The sequence below is a fragment of the Ictidomys tridecemlineatus genome, chromosome 2 (assembly GCF_052094955.1).
Source record: "Ictidomys tridecemlineatus isolate mIctTri1 chromosome 2, mIctTri1.hap1, whole genome shotgun sequence".
NCBI lineage: Eukaryota > Metazoa > Chordata > Mammalia > Rodentia > Sciuridae > Ictidomys > Ictidomys tridecemlineatus.
Window position 1 is genome coordinate 112,028,245 of NC_135478.1, and position 16,419 is coordinate 112,044,663.

The 16,419-nt window shown below is 34.8% G+C and overlaps 1 protein-coding gene and 1 pseudogene across 1 annotated transcript in view; one reads left to right on the top strand and one right to left on the bottom strand.

The window, feature by feature from the left end:
• The window catches only part of LOC101977793 (solute carrier family 5 member 4), a 52,063-nt gene that overhangs the window by 13,558 nt on the left and 22,086 nt on the right, over window positions 1–16,419 (bottom strand). The window contains exons 7-10 of the mRNA XM_005339871.4: window positions 13,995–14,075; window positions 8,183–8,403; window positions 2,525–2,660; window positions 849–956 (exon numbers count right to left, since the gene is read on the bottom strand). Of these exons, the coding sequence (XP_005339928.2) occupies window positions 849–956; window positions 2,525–2,660; window positions 8,183–8,403; window positions 13,995–14,075 (546 nt within the window). The remainder of the gene's footprint in view (window positions 1–848; window positions 957–2,524; window positions 2,661–8,182; window positions 8,404–13,994; window positions 14,076–16,419) is intronic.
• Window positions 14,804–15,363, top strand: LOC101977514 (cell division control protein 42 homolog pseudogene; annotated as a pseudogene).

The window sequence follows — 16,419 nt, forward strand, 5'->3', positions numbered from 1 at the left end:
GTAGTTTCTTTTTACTTATTTATATACAATAGCAGAATGCATTAAATTCTTATTACACATATAGAGCACAATTTTTCATATCTCTGGTTGTATACAAACTATATTCACACCAATTCGTGTCTTCATACATATACTTTGGATAATAATTACCATTACATTCCACCATCATTTCTAACCCCATGCCCCCTCCCTACCCTTCCAACCCCTCTGCCCTCTCTAGATTTCGTCTATTCTGCCCATGTTCCCTATCCCTATCCCACTATGTATCAGCCTCCTCATATAGAGAAAACATTTGGCATTTGGTTTTTTGGGATTGGCTAACATTTTAATAATGATCCAGTACATAATTTTAGTACTAATTATAAGCATATTTATAAGCTAAAAACTAATTTTGGAAAAGAGTGAAGAATCCAGTATCATATTTCTTTGGAAAAGAAGGTCTTGGTTTCCTGAAGAGTTTGAGAACCAGAGAAGTAGAGGCCCAGTAGATAGCACTGCTGAAAAGCCCTTTGGTTTGGAAAAGTTGAGGATTTTGAAACACAATGGAAGGTCCATACTTCTCACTGCAGTTCCTTCTGCCCCTCAGTAATGGACCTAAATCTGCTAGGACAGAGTAGAAGATGGTCTTGATCCTGAAAGAGCAAAGGTTCTAACAGAACCTGCATCTGGTTCACTCTTTATCTCCAGGCTCATCATATGGTTGGCAGCATGTGGAAGGGGCTCATGAAATATCTGAATAGAAATGAATTAATGGAAGTAAGAATACTAAGGTTTATTCTACAACCCTTCCTGATGGCCTATCTATAGAACAGACATCTGAAGCTGTGTAAGCAAGGACATTAACTTACCAGCAGGCATCAGTACCAGCACCAGCATTGGGTAGGCATAGTTAGTGCAGCCGACTTCAACACCACAGTGCTTCACACATTCAGAAGGTACAACACAGGCAACTATATCTGCAGAGATGTGTGGAGGTTAGTGCAGTGAGCAGGCAAAACCCACAAACATTGAACAAAGAGATAATGTATAAGACCATTAATGGGAGGAAATATATTTTCTTCAAAATTGGAGATTCTGCTTTGAACTTCATACAATGGATCCTGTCCTTCTTTGACCAGAACACAGCATCCAAGTATCTCATCTCTAAAACTCCCTTGCACTGACCATGGGGCAGGGCTCTACTTTGGGAGATAATGTGGCCAGATCATTGATGCAAATAGAAAGAGCTGATCCCATCTTCCAGAAAATGGCAAGAGAACCAGTTCTCCCAGGAGAATGATGCTCCAGAAGTATGAAAACACCCAGGAAGCTAGGCCCAGTGTCCAATCCATTTTTCTCAGTGTAATTTGCCTATATCTAGGAAGATATCACTGTGATGGTTAATTGGGTGCCTATCCCATGAGGTATGAAGCCTCACTTCTGTGGCAGGTGATGAAATTTTGCTTAAGCAATATTAGGACAACAGATATGAAAAAGTGTTGCATATCCACCCAGAATAATAATACACTAGCACAGCATCTTCTTTTCATTTTGTTTTTTTCTAATACTTTTCCACAGAGAAACCAATATCTTTCAGTGAGGGAATCATCTTTGAGATAATACTTTGCAGTATTCTTTCTACAATAACATAATAACCTCAACAGTTTCCACATTTTTGAGATAATCTTTTGCCCCTTTGTAGAATTTTCCATAAATGAGGTAAACAATAATTATTTGGCTATATTCTGCTAGGTAAGTATTGATTCATTTTTTACTGTTATAAATAGTAAGAATTTCACAATAAGAAGTGATGTTTACCACTTGGCAGTCATCTTGAGATTTCAGTGAAGTAAATTAATATTTATTTGAAAAAATACAGAGTGTATTTAGGGTTATCTAACAGATTGCTCCTAATAAAAAATGAAACCCCAATTAGCCAGAAAAAGATCAGCTATATTTTCTTTGCTTTTCACAGTAAAGAAAAAAATGCTGATTTTTTAGGGATATTATCTACATTAATAGCTATCCTCTCCTGAATCAGAAATGAATGGTCCCCCCAAAAATCTGATTCTGACAGCAAAAATTGATTCAATTCTACAGTTATCTCAGAGACCAAGAAGTATGAATTTATTTCAAGACCTTTTCAGTCAGAGATGTGATTAAACTCCATGACTACAGATCACTCAAGTCATCTTTGCCCAATTCTACCTCAACCTTCAGTGCTCATCTGTCATATTCTCTAGATTTCCTTAAATTCAAGCCACTCATGAAAATAGTACTCACTGTCTCAAATGTATATTAAGAGACAGGCAGGCATCATTAAAAATTGCCAAATTTTTAATGTCAAAATTAAAAGTGTCAAACTGCCAAATTTTCCTGCTTTTCATCCCCTTCACAAATCTTGAATTCTTCTTTTACTTCTATCCAGAATTGGGGTTTTTGGCGGGGTAGGGGGACAGGGGCATTGATCATGGGTTTATACTAAAATTTTAAAATATTTCTTAAGATTCATAATAAAAAGAGGATATATGGATTCATGGCTTGCCTGTATATAGGATACGACTGATCATTCCTGGCATCACCATGAAGAATATGGGCAGAATCTTCAAATAGCCACACATGATGCAGGCAGCCTTCACGTGAGACATGTTCTTGCCGCACAGGCAGCGTTGTACCATAATCTGCCAGGAAAAATACAACATATTAGTAAAATAACCAGGTAATGATTTCCAAGGAGGTTAGTGTCTTTGTTCAGGGTTTAATGTTGCAATAAGTAATTACATCATGGTTAGTGGAAAATAATGGGCATTAGAATAAAGCCAAGATTTGAATTACTACTCATTTTACACATATGTGATCCCTGTGAGTCTGAGATTTCTCATTCATAAAATAGGGTTCTCTCTTGCAGGGCATTCTGAATAATTACTATGATGCATAGTAATAACTTTGTTACATAGAAATCAATACACATTAAACTACAATTAAAGTATTTTTAAAGCTCCAAGATTGCAGATCAACAATCATAATGTGCTCCATTATTTGCAAAGAAGTTATATTGATGCTACTACAAGTTGTGTAAATTGCGTCTTTAATATTGTAGGCATTAGCAGCAGCTCCCTACTTTAATTATGTAATGGAACCCTTGGGAAATAGACATTTGCCATAGAAACACCATAGACAATCATCAGAACTGAGCACTGAAACATTAATTTTCAGATTTCTTCAAAATATTCTGAGAATCTCATCTAGTTACAAATCAAATAGATATCAATGGGGAAAATAATGCATGTGGTTTTGTAATTTCTACTTAATTTGTGCAGTCTTTTAACTGAGAATTTTCTAGCAAAGGAGTGTTTATACCTATAATGTCAAGACTTCTCAATATTTTTTAAAGGACCATCAAAATAGGGATGTCCTTTAGATAATCAATCTATTAGTGTTAACACTGGTATCATTTAATGTTGGGTAAGAATATGGCATTTTTTAGACAGGTCTAGAAACAAACAGTTGACAAATAATAAGTGAGGACAGAAACCCTGTGAGCAAATAAGCAGGATCAGGTATCAGATCTAAACAAATGTGAGGTTGCTTGCAAAGCATAAGTCAAGGAGTCAGAAATGAAAGATATAATAAAGAAGGCTCTACAAATTCATAAATAAATTTTTCATTATTTGACAGATATTTTGAGAAAATCAGTTTATTACTTGGGTAGTACAGACATTTTAACTATATAATTCTTCCAACTTATGAACATGGGATATTTTTATTTATTTGTGTCCTCTATTTATTTAATCAGTATTTTAGAGTTTCTATTATAGAAATTTTTCACTTCCATGGGTAATTTATTCCTAGGTATTTTAATTTTTTATCTACTATAAATGGGATATTTTCTTTAATTCTTTTTCAGAAAATTTACTAGTAGCTTATAGAAGTACAACTGATTTTTGTATGTTGATTTTGTATCCTTCAAGTTTACTGAATTATTATATATAGTTCTAATAGTTTTTATTGTGGCCTTTAATGTGATATTAGACATATATATCAGAATATATATCTCAATATGCAAATTTAGTCCCCACAACAGAGATAATTTTATTTACTCCTTTCTAATTTTCTAATGTGGGTATTCTTTATCTCTTTCTCTTGCCTAATTGCTCTGGATAGGACTTCCAGAAGTATGTTGCATAGAAGTGGTAAAAGTGGGCATACTTGTCTTGTTCAATATTTTAAAGGAAAAACTTTCACCTTTATCCTGTTCTATAAAATGTAAACTGTGGATTTATAACCTTTAACCTATGACCTTTATTATGTTGAGGTACATTTCTTCTACACCTAATTTGTTGAGAGCTTTTAACACAAAAAAAATGTGCTAAATTTATCAAATGACTTTTCTAAATCTATTGAAATACTTATGAGTTTTTTGATCCTTGATTCTGTTAATCTGATGTTTCACATTTAACAATTTGCATACATTGAGCCATCCTTAAATCTATGGGATGAATTCTACATGATTATAGTGTATAAACTCGTTAATGCACCATAGAACTCAGTTAGCTAGTTTGTTGAGGTTTTTCCAACTCTGTTCATTAGTTTACTTTTTGTTATTTTCTCATATAATTTTGATGTCAGGGTAAATCTGACTTCATGGAATGAGTTTTGAAGAATTTCCTCCTTCTAAACTTTTTGGAATAATTTGAGAAGAATGTTCTTTGAACATTTGTTAAGAGTTTGGCAGTGAAGAATCAGGCCTTGAACTTTGATGAAAGTAATAAAGAACTTTTTATTACTGATTCATCTCATTACTCATTATTGTTCTGTTTAGATTTTCTATTGCTTCATGGTGGCATGTATATAGGAATTTATCCATTTCTCCTGGCCTTTAAATTTCTTCCTCAAACTTGGGAAGTTTTCTGCCATTATTTCTTTTTTTCTTTTTTTTTTTTTTTGGTGGGGATACCAGGGATTGAACTCAGAGCACTCGACCACTGAGCCACACCCCTAGTCCTATTTTGTATTTTATTTAGAGACAGAATCTCACTGAGTTTCTTAGCACCTCGCTTTTACTGAGTCTGGCTTTGAACTTTGAACTCTTGCTTTAGCTCTGCCATTATTTCTTTACATTTGTTTCTATCCCTTTCTCGCTTCTCCCCTTCTGCTTTTCTCCTCTTCTGCCCTTCTCCTCTCTTTAACTTTTTTTAATCTTTTTTTCCTTTTCTTTTCATTTAATAATTTCCAATGAGCTATCTTCAAGTCCATTCATCTGCCTTCTGCTAACTCTAGTTTGCCATTGAATCTCTCATATTTTGGCATTCACTTCTATAATTTTATTGCCATTATAGTCTTCTATTAGATATACCTATGGCAAACTCGTGCAGGGTGTCTACTTTTTAAAAATGTTTTTATAGTTATATGTAATGTAATTTTTGGATTTTTTTTAGTTCTGTTTTTGTATTATTCTTTGGCTTGGTGATTTCTGTCTGGTAATTAAAAATTCTTAAGAAAAAAAAGAAAAGAAAAATTCTTTGATTTGAATTAACATGTTTTAACTCTACATATTAGTGGAGTTCAATGTGATATTTCAGTGTTTGATGATAAAATCCAGCCTCTCTTTATCCACCTGTCTCAACCTTCCCAATTTCTAATAATCCCTAGTTTACATCAAGGTTGACTTTTTTAAATTTCCATACATGAGAGAAAACACACAATACTTGTTTTTAAGTGTCTGGCTTATTTTAGTTAATTTAATATCTTCCAGTTCTAACTAGTTAGTTTAGTGCTCTTATATATTTCTCTCTCTGTTAAGTTCTCTGTTTATGTATTGCTCTTCTTACCTGAGTGAGCTTTAAAACTGTTCTTTCAAATTCTGTCAGGTAAATTGCATATCTCCATTGCATTAGATTTAGTTCCTTGAGATTAATCTTAGTCTTTTGTTTAGAATATATTTTGTAATTTCTTTATCTTCCTTGGCTCTCTATCTAATTTTGTGAATTAGATAAAGAAACCACCTCTCCAGATCTTGGTAGACTATTCTTGTACAGGAACTATTTCTCTGCAATCATCCTGGCAAACGATTTTATGTAACTCTTTGTGCTTATCCTACCTGCTGTCTTTATTCTTAGTGACTCACAAGAAATTACAGAGTGTCAAGTCTTGCTATTGCCTTAAAGAAGGTAAGATAGAATTCAGTCTTTCGGGGCACAGCTCAAGAGATTGGGATGTTAGATGTTTGACCCATTTCCTTCTTTCCTTGAAGAAAAGCTGAGGGCCAGAGTTCATCTCCCACTCATTCTGCCCTACACCAAGGAAAATATGTGAGGCAGATGCCTGTATTCTAGATCAGCCTTCAAACTTGAGAAGGTAATTGTTTAATGTTTGCAAGTTTATTTTATCTTTATCATAAGAATTGAACCCAAGGTCCTGTGTATACTAATCAAGTGGTCTGCCACTTAGCTATGCCTTCAGCCTATTCATGAGCTTAAAAGTCTTGTTTTTATTTACTGCAGTGAAAGAGACTCAGGAGTGCAGATCTCCACCAACTCTGAGTCTAGTGAATTTGGAGCTGTTTCTGTAGGCAAATATTGTAAAGGTTACTCTTCTCAATGTACCTAGAAACTACTTTGAGGAAGAATCTGAAAATCTGGATTTACTGCTATAGGAAAGAAGTGGCAAAGAGTGCTCGCTCTCTCTTGTTTAAGCTAGAATGTTTCATGATCTCTTTGAAGGGGGAACCATCTGGTTTGAAGTTATCACTGAACAAATCCTGGAAAGAAGGTGCAATCTCAGAATGGTCCCCTAGCCTCCCTTTAATGAGAAATTTCAGAAGTTTGTCTTAAGATAAAGTCAGAGGAGAAGATAGGTATAACCCCTCCATTCTTGCTGGTAAAGATTTCCAACCCTTTTCCCATGAGAGACTGTAGGACTGGAATTGTCACTGAGGCAAACTGGGGAAGAAAGCAGAGAGTGTTTTTATACTTGTTCGGGCTAGAAATGGTTCATTCTCTATTGATAGATTCTCAGATACTAGCTTGGTAAAGGCCAGAACCATAGGAAGCTATTGGGAAAACACACAGTCAACTCATTCCAGGGGAATCTGGGCTGATCCCTAGGGCTGCAGCAGCTAGAAGAACTCACATGGTTCAAAACATTCTTCTTTCTTTGTGATTGAAAGTCATGGTGCCATACACTGTGCTTGCTATTCTTCAAGCAGGATGACTCTAAAGCTAAGCCCTCTAGTAGTGACTTTAAAGTTCAGCACCACATATGTAGTGTAAGCCCTTTCCACCCCTTGGGAAGATGCTGGGAATTGACTAAGACTCTGTTCTCAGTGGGGTTAGTTGGAATTTTTTCTCTGTTTTGATGTATGTATTTTCTCAGTCATCTGTTATATAGTAATTTTTTGGCAGGGCAGGTGGGATTCTGAATTTGTTTTCAAAAGAAGGAAACTTTCTGTAGATGTTTACTCTGTGTTTCTGGGAGGGGGAATAGACAGGAGCTTCCTATTCTGACATATTACTGATTTCACTCCTCCATTTGGAGTTATAAAGAGAAGATTTCAGCAATTCACAGAGATTTTGGTATTTAATGAGTAATAATTTCCAAGAAAAATTAAAACAGTGTAAAAAAATCAAAATATACCACATCTGATTGGAGTTATGAATTACTCTTATATAATCAGAAAAATAGAGGCATTGCATACTGATCTGTCCAAAATTATGATATAGACATACTGGGAGGATAGGAAAATAAGAAATATGATACAAGGAATTGAGAGTAGAAAGTTAAACCCTCATCTCTCATCATGGGAAGCCAACAGAAAAATATTAAAACTGGAAAACCTAGAGGGAGCAATATAACAATCATTTGAATAATGTGGGATCAAGTTACTGAGAAAATTTTGACTAATTGGATCTCAGTAAGGTGTGAGCTCCAAGGCAATGTCTATGCTGACAGATCACAGATAACACACTGAATATAACGATTAAGAATAGAAATAAACACCAAAAAAAATCCTAAATTGAAAGAGCTAAAATTCTTTTCCTCTGAGGAGAAAGAAACAGGGTATAGAGAAGAGAATCAGGTATATATTTTTATGAAAAGCCTTATGGCAGTGTTTGATACTTTAAAAGATATATGTGTAGGTAAAACTAGAAACTAGATGCTTTTTTACAACATAGAAAACAACAATACATACACACATGCTCACCTGATCTGTGCACCAGAACCACACAGCTAAGATATTCATTCCAAACATTAGTCCTGGCCATGGAATATCCCCAGTGATAGCATCTCGGAAAATGTGAAATGCATCTGCCTGGGGAGTGTAGCACTGGGGGCTGATTGTCAGGTTATCCCCCTCGATCACAGATGGGATGGCATTCATGTACTTCTCTGTAAAGCTGTCGTAGCCTCCAACTTCAGCAAAAGCTGAAAAGGCATCAGATAAAATAAAATTGTATGAAATTTCAAGACACCTGATGATTATGATTGCTCCTTTATAGTGGAAGTACTAGAGCAGCTCCCTACAGCTAGGTAAAATCCTCAGGGGCTTCCCACCATCATGTCTTTCTAGTTTCTCCACTGGCCTCACCAAGGCTGAAGACTGGTTTTCACATAATACATAAAACAAATAATTCTCTTTTTTCTCCTGGTGCTCTTTAAAGTTTTAATTTTGCATCTAGACTTGGGATAAAAATAAAACTGTTAGCTCACAGACAGATACTGATGTCTCACCACCACCCAGTGCAGAATCAAACAAGATAATAAGCTAAGAGATTCAGCCTAATGGAATTAGCCATCAGAAACTCCAACTCTTCTGAAAGGAACAGAAAGAAATGCCTCTCTTACTCACTCAAAATCTGGCTATTCTGACCTTATGTGCAATCTGATTTTCTGATGCAATATTTTATTCTGTTTATGTTACAATAAAAAAGTTGGAGATATGAGCAGAAATTGGAGGTAGCAGGTTAGATGTGATGAGGAAGAATGGTCAGACTAAGCCCACTGGAGGCTGGAAAGCCTAGTTAAGTATAAACAAGAATTATAGTTAATCTTAGAAAGATGAATCTCGACCTCTAGGGCCACTTCTACAAGTTAAATGATGCAAAATATATCCAAGTATTATATAATTGTAGAATTGTGGTTGGCATTAATTGTTCACTAATTAGTTGAACATTTACTATGTGACAAACATCATGCTATTGTGCAAAATGAAATTTTAAGGCAGCCTAATGTAAGACACAAGCAATACAAAGAAATTGTTAAAAAGAAATATGAGTCAGGCTCAGAGGCACATGCCTGTAATCCCAGCGGCTTGGGAGGCTGACAGGAGGATGTTGAGTTCAAAGCCAACCTCAACAATGGTGGGGCACTTAGCAACTCAGTGAGACCCTGTCTCCAAATAAAAACAAAACAGGGCTGGAGATGTGGCTCAGTGGTGGAGTGCCCCTGAATTCAATCCCTGGTACCAAAAGAAAAAAGAAAAGAAACAGAAAGAAAGAAATATGAGGGGTTAGGATTGTAGCTCAGTGGTATAGCACTTGACTCACAGGCACTGGATTCAATCCTCAGCGCCACATAAAAATAAATAACTATATTGTTTCCATAGACAATTAAAAAATATTTAGAGGAAAAAGAAAGAAATATGAGCCAGGCACAGTGGCACATGCCTATAATCCCAATGGCTCAGGAGGCTGAGGCAGAAGGATGGGGGGGGGGGTTCAAAGCCAGCCTCAACAAGAGTGAGGCACTAAGCAACTCAGTGAGACCCTGTCTATAAATAAAATACAAAATAGGGCTGGGGATGTTGCTCAGTGGTCAGTGTCCCTGAGTTCAATCCCCAGTACCAAAAAGAAAGAGAGTGAGAGAAAAATGATTTATAAAAACCATATGGGGTTACACATGCAATAAAACTAGAAATCATTAACATGAAAAGCTTTTAAAAATTCTACAAATACATGGAAATTAATCGAACTATTCAAACAGCCAATGAATCAAGGAAGAAATCAAAAAGGAATTTTCAAAACATTTCTTGGGCTGGGGGCATACCTCAGTGGCAAAGTGCTTACCTAGTATGCCTGAGGCACTGGGTTCAATCCTCAGCACCAAATTTTTAAAAATTAACAAATAAAATAAAAGGCATTCTGTCCATCTACAACTACAAAAAAATTTTTAAAAATAACAATAAAGATAAAACATTTCTTGAAACCAATATACTAAAAGCTATGGTATATGGCAAAAACTGCACTGAGGGAAATTTATAGCAATCAGTACCTACAGCAAAAGGCCAGAAAAATCTCATAGAAACAACCTATTCTTTCCTCTCAAAGAAGTAGGAAAACAGTAAAGACCAAATCCTAAATTAGTAGAAAGAAAGAAATATGAGAGCAAAAATAAATAAAACAATGACTAAAGTGAAAAAAATAATAAAAATATCAGTGAAATGAATATTGATTTTTTGAAAGGATAACCAAAATTGGCAAACCCATAGCTAGGAAAGAGAGAGAAAGAAGACTCAAATAAATAAAATCAAAGATAAAAGGTAGAAAGCACAACCAAAATCAAATAAATATAAAGGAGTATTCAAAATCATTATGAAAACTAAATACTAACAAATTTGATAACCTAGAGTAAATAGACAAATTCTGGGACATATACATCTTGATAAGATTGAAACATAAAGAAATAGAAAACCTGAGCAGACCAATAACCAGTATGAATTAGTGATTTTTAAAAAAAAATCTTCCACCAAAGATATTATACCCTTACCTCTAACCAGTTTCAAAAATCAACTCAAATGGTCTAAAGATTTAAATATAAGGCCTAAAACTATGGAACTATTAGAAAAAAGCAGGGGAAATATTTTAGGATACTGAAAATGTTTTAGACAAGATCCAAAAATCATAGGAAACAAAAGCAAATATGAACAAATGGAATTAAACAAAAGAAAAACTCCACACAACAAAGAGAAAAATCATCTGAGTATGAGAAAATTTGCAGATTGTGAGAAAATATTTGCAAACAATACATCTTGCAAGGGGTGGGCTGAGGATATAGCACAGTTGGTAGAGTGCTTGTCTTGCATGCACAAGGCCCTGGGTTCAATCCCCAGCACAACAACAACAACAAAAAAAAAGCCACATCTTGCAAGGGGTTAATATTTAGAATACATAAGGAATTTCAATAATCCAATAGCATATACAAAACAATAAACTAAAAATAAAACCCAAATCAAAACAAAAAACAAGCAACAACAACAAAAAAAAATGAAACTTGATTAAAGAGGGGGCCACAGACCCAAATAGACAATTCTAAAAAGAAGACATACAAATGGTCAAAGGGTATATTTAAAAAAGCTCAAGAGCAATAAGCATTAGGGAAAATAAAATCAAATCCATAATGAGATATCACCTCCCTCCATTAAGAACAGCTTTGATCAAACAAAATGAAAGATAACATGTACCAATGAGGATGTGAATAAAAAGGAAAACTTGCACACTATTGAGTGCAAATGTAAATATCCATTGTGGAAAATGGCAAGGAGGTTTCTCAAAAACTTAAAAATTGAACTACCATATGATCCACCAGTGCCACTACTGTATATACATGTACAGGAAATGATGTCAGAATGTTGAAGCGATATCTGTACCCCCATGTTTATTACAGCACTATTAACTATAGCTAAGAAATGGAAACAATCTAAGTGTCCATCAACTAACAAATAGATTTTAAAAAATGTTATGGAATACTATTTATCCCATTTATACAAAAAAGGAATAACATCATGTCCTTTGTGGCAATATGGATGAATCTGGAGATCATTACATTAAATTAAATAAACGGGGCACTGAAAGATATATACCACATGATCTTATGCATATGTGGAATGCACAATGTTTAATCAAACAGAAATCTAGAGGAGAATGCTGGTTACCAGAGGCTAGGGAAAGTAAGGCATGGGGTGATAAGGAAAGGATGATCAATGGGTACTGTTACAATTAAGTAGGAGTAAGAAGATCTGGTGTACACAGTAGGGTCGCTGTAGGAAACAATCATCTATTGTATATTTCAAAAGCTAATATAAATTATTTTTAATATTTCCATAAGAAGAAAAAAATTTTGAAGATATAGATTTTTTAACATTTTTAGACATTACATAATGTATAAATGTATTGAAGCCTCACATGTTGTACTAGATTAATATATATGATGTTGTTTTTATGTATCAGTTGAAATAAAATTAAAATACATGAATTAAGCTGAGAGATAAGATAGGCTTCTTATTGTAAAAGAAGAAGTAAGATTTAGAGCTCCTGATAACAGGGAGTGCACCACTGGAGCCACAAAGCACGGAACTATGTTCAAAACAGCACAGAAGTTTCTGGATAACTAATTAAACACTGAACAAGGAAGTGGTACTAGCAGTTGCCTCTTGTAGCATTACTGTACAAAAGAAACGTTACATATGGGTGAAACTGTTCTACATCTGTGCTGTTCCTTCCATCTGATAGGCATTTTCCAAATACCTAGCACTAGGAATATGGCTTGACAAATGAGGAACTAAATTTTTATTTTACTTAACTTTAATGTAAATAATCTCAAATATATAGTATTCAAATCGTCAAGTATTATTGTAGACTTTATTTTCTTTGCATTTATATCAGTGTGTCATCTTTGGAGAAAAAGGAGATAGTAAAATACTATGTCATTCAAGAATCCCTCTCTGTTCCCAACAACCTCGTCAAGTTAAAGATGAGTTTGGGCCAGAATATCCAGATAAATATTACCTCAAAGGACTGATTTTCTCTCATGTGGACTGGGAATAATAGCAAGTTAGCATTATCTGTAGAAAACTGCTTTCTTCCATGCATACCAAGTTCCTTGAGATGCTGCTCATACAGTTGGACAAAGCTAGCTAAGCTAGTGATGTCACTGCTTATGTAGCCTAACTTATTAAAAACCCTCTCCCTGTGGAAACTGGTGCGAAATTGAGGACAATGTGAAGAGGCAAAGTGCTACTTATCTAGCTGTATGTCACTGGACAAGACATTATGAAGGATGAAGATGCTATTTCCAGAGTAAGTGTAAGAAGGGATGGAAGCAAAATACCAAGAGGGATGGAGGTGCTATGGTTTTACCTATTACCCTTGGACCTTCCCTATAAGCATTTTTCAAGAAACCTGAAGTCTCTCATGCTATCTACAGGTACTTTCTTTGATCTCTTAACAACCTATTACACTGTCCTTGCATAGCTAGGTATGAACAGTACAATCAGTTTTGAATCATGTATTTTCAGGCTCTGTGACAAGGTACATGCATATTGGCATTTTTCAGTATGTAGTGCAGCTTGACCAGTTGGAACATGGTGGCTTCAAGAACGGGAGTAAAAGAATAAGAATTCTTATTCTTTTACTATGTGCAGATATAAATAAATATAATAAAAACCCAAAATGATCAAGCTTAAATTAGATTCATGAATATCATTAGTTTTCACTACTTTAGAGAATAAAGTGAAAGTAATCAAGGAAAACTCCAACCTTGGTTTACATCTCCCAATAACATATTAGGTAGTGCATTTTAATAGATTTATTCTAAAATAGCTGTAATGAGGATTAGATTCAGTTTGGTAAGTTTTTCCTACTACTTAATCTTTCATTTTATGAAATTTTTATGTAACTCAAAGGTTTATATGCTTTGAATGAAATGCACCAGTGTTTGTCAAATTCTGGAAATCTAATAGTATGGATTTTGTCCATTCTGCCTACAAAGAAATTAAGGTTAAATAATATAAGTTAGGCGATAACTTTATGAAGGAAATAAAGTTCTTGTCTTCATTTCCTCATGCTGAAATAGGGCAGCAAGAATGAATTCAGTCATCTATTTCCATGGTGGGACTAACATAAATGATGGGGAAATGTAACCCAATAGAACTGGGAGGCAGTAGTAAAGATCAGACCAACAGAAATAAGTCCTATACCAAATCTACAGAGTCTAAGGCTGTGAATGCTGTGATCACTTACCAAACCCCATGAGAATAAAAGATCCAACCAACATGATGATAGCCTGGAGGGTGTCTGTGTAAATCACTGAGGCCAAGCCCCCTGTGAAGAGAAAGAAGAGGCCCAGGTCATTTTGTCCATGACTACTCATCTACTTGCCTTTACTGCTGGGTTCTCAACTAATCAAACCATGGAAATGACTCACAGAAAACATATCCAAAGCTCTTGGCTGAGCCACAAGCTTGTCTTGACATCATTATCTCCTTAGTGTGCGAAACTTCCACTTATAGCCTATCTCCCTTGTCCTGATTTAAAGTTTCTATGAATCAGAATGGAGTTCCATCTCCATGTGGATTTTTAAATTTTAAGTAGGGGAAAATTTTTATTATCTCAAAAGTTTCCCTGAACAATTTCTGAATTCCTCTCATTTGACAAAATACATGTGCTCTCAAAAAAAAAATCTGTCTAAACTGTTTTTGCTCTTGTTTTATAACATATCATTGTTCTATTAGTTGAATACCTGAAACACTCATTGACTTGTATTTTGCATCAATATTAAACAACAACAACAAAACCCATTTTTTTTAGAATAAGGGGTTTTTGGTCCCTTTAGTGTTATACATGACAATAGACTTCATTGTGACATAATTATAAACTTAGAATGTCAGGAGGGACCAATGATTCTCTGGAAAACAGGAGAGTAAGGCCCTTATCTCTTATATAATCTGAACGTACACTCAATCTATAAAAAAGGGCCAACACCCCAGCAGTGAAGCTGAGATCAACATCAAATCAGAAATATTTAAAGTGGATACAAAACTATTTCCACAATGCAGACAATTAAGTGTGTAGTGGGCAATGGTGCTGTTGGAAAAACATTCCTCCTTATATCCTACACAACAAACCAATTTCCATTGGAATATGTACCAACTGTTTTTGACATCTGTGCAGTCACAGTTATTATTGGTTTGCAGTCATGGACTCTGGAACATTTTGATACTTCAAGGCAAGAGGATTATGAGAGATTATAACTGCTGAGTTATCCACAAACAGTTGTATTTCTGTTTTTCAGTGGTCTCTCCATCTTCATTCAAAATGTGGGGGGGAAAAGTGTGTGCCTAAAATAACTCACCATTGTCCAACGACTCCTGTCTTCTTGTTGGGACCCAAATTGATCTCAGAGATGAATCCTCTACTATTGAGAAACTTGCCAAAAAAAAAACAGAAGTGTATCACTCCAGAGACCACTGAAAAGTTGTCCCATGATCTGAAGGATGTGGAGTGTTCTGCAGTCACACAGAAAGACCTAAAGAATGTATTTGATGTGGCAATATTGGCTGCCCTGAAGCCTCTAGAACCAAAGAAGAGCTGCAAATATGTGCTGTTATGACCACCTCTCCAGACCCCTTTCTGCAAAGATGGTGTTGTCATTATACTAAGTAATATTTAAATCAAACTAAAAATTAAAAATTAATTTTTAATTTTTAGTTTGATTTAAATATTAAATTTAAATATTAAATCATGCCATGATGACAAATGCCCTACATCTATGCACATGCACTCATGTGAGACAAGGCCCATAGGTATGGCCCCTGCTTTCTCTCCCAATACTAGTTAATTCTGTGTAAATATGCATTTCATAAAAATGATTAGCACTAGTTTTTGTTTTGTTACTTTAAAAAAAGTTTTTTCTGTTGTTATTTTAAAGCAAGGCATGCTGTGATGACTATGTAACAGATTAATTTGTTGAAGTCATTCCCTGAATTGAACCTGTACAGTAACCTAAAACATTTTAGTGGCTTTTTGTTCTTATTCTTGTTTAATGAAAATCATGGAGAGAGTCTTGTGGACACTCTTTAATAAGGTTAATTGGGATTTTTTTCAGCTTATTTAGGTTGCAATTTTCAGTTTTTAAAAATGTTTAGGTAATTTTTTCCACCTTCCCCAAATCCTAAATCTTGTAGATTCATTAGTGTAAAAACTAAGGTTTTCTCATGTCTCAATTTTTTGAATATGCATTCTTTTCAAATGTATTAAACAAACAAAAAACCCTCAAAAATGGCTCTAGAACTGTGGGGGGGTTCCTAATGAAATATAATTGTGTAAAATTGTAGAACTCATTGTGATTTGTTTATAAATAATTTGACCAATTTCATTGCTTAGTATCTATTCTCCCTTTTTTCCCTATCATTTTCCCTTTCTGATTCCTATTCTTTCTGGTCCATTATGCTTTTGATATGAGGTGTCCCCCCAAAAGCTTCATTTCTGTAGGAGTATTCAAAAGTGAAATGATTAGATTGTGAATGCCATAATCTAATCAGTCCTTCCTAGTTTGAATGGACTGGGAAGTAAATATAGTCCAGTGGGTTACTGGAGGAATGCCCTGAAAGTGCATATCTTCCTTGTGGTCCTTACTCCTCTGTTTCCTTATTGACATGAAGAGAGT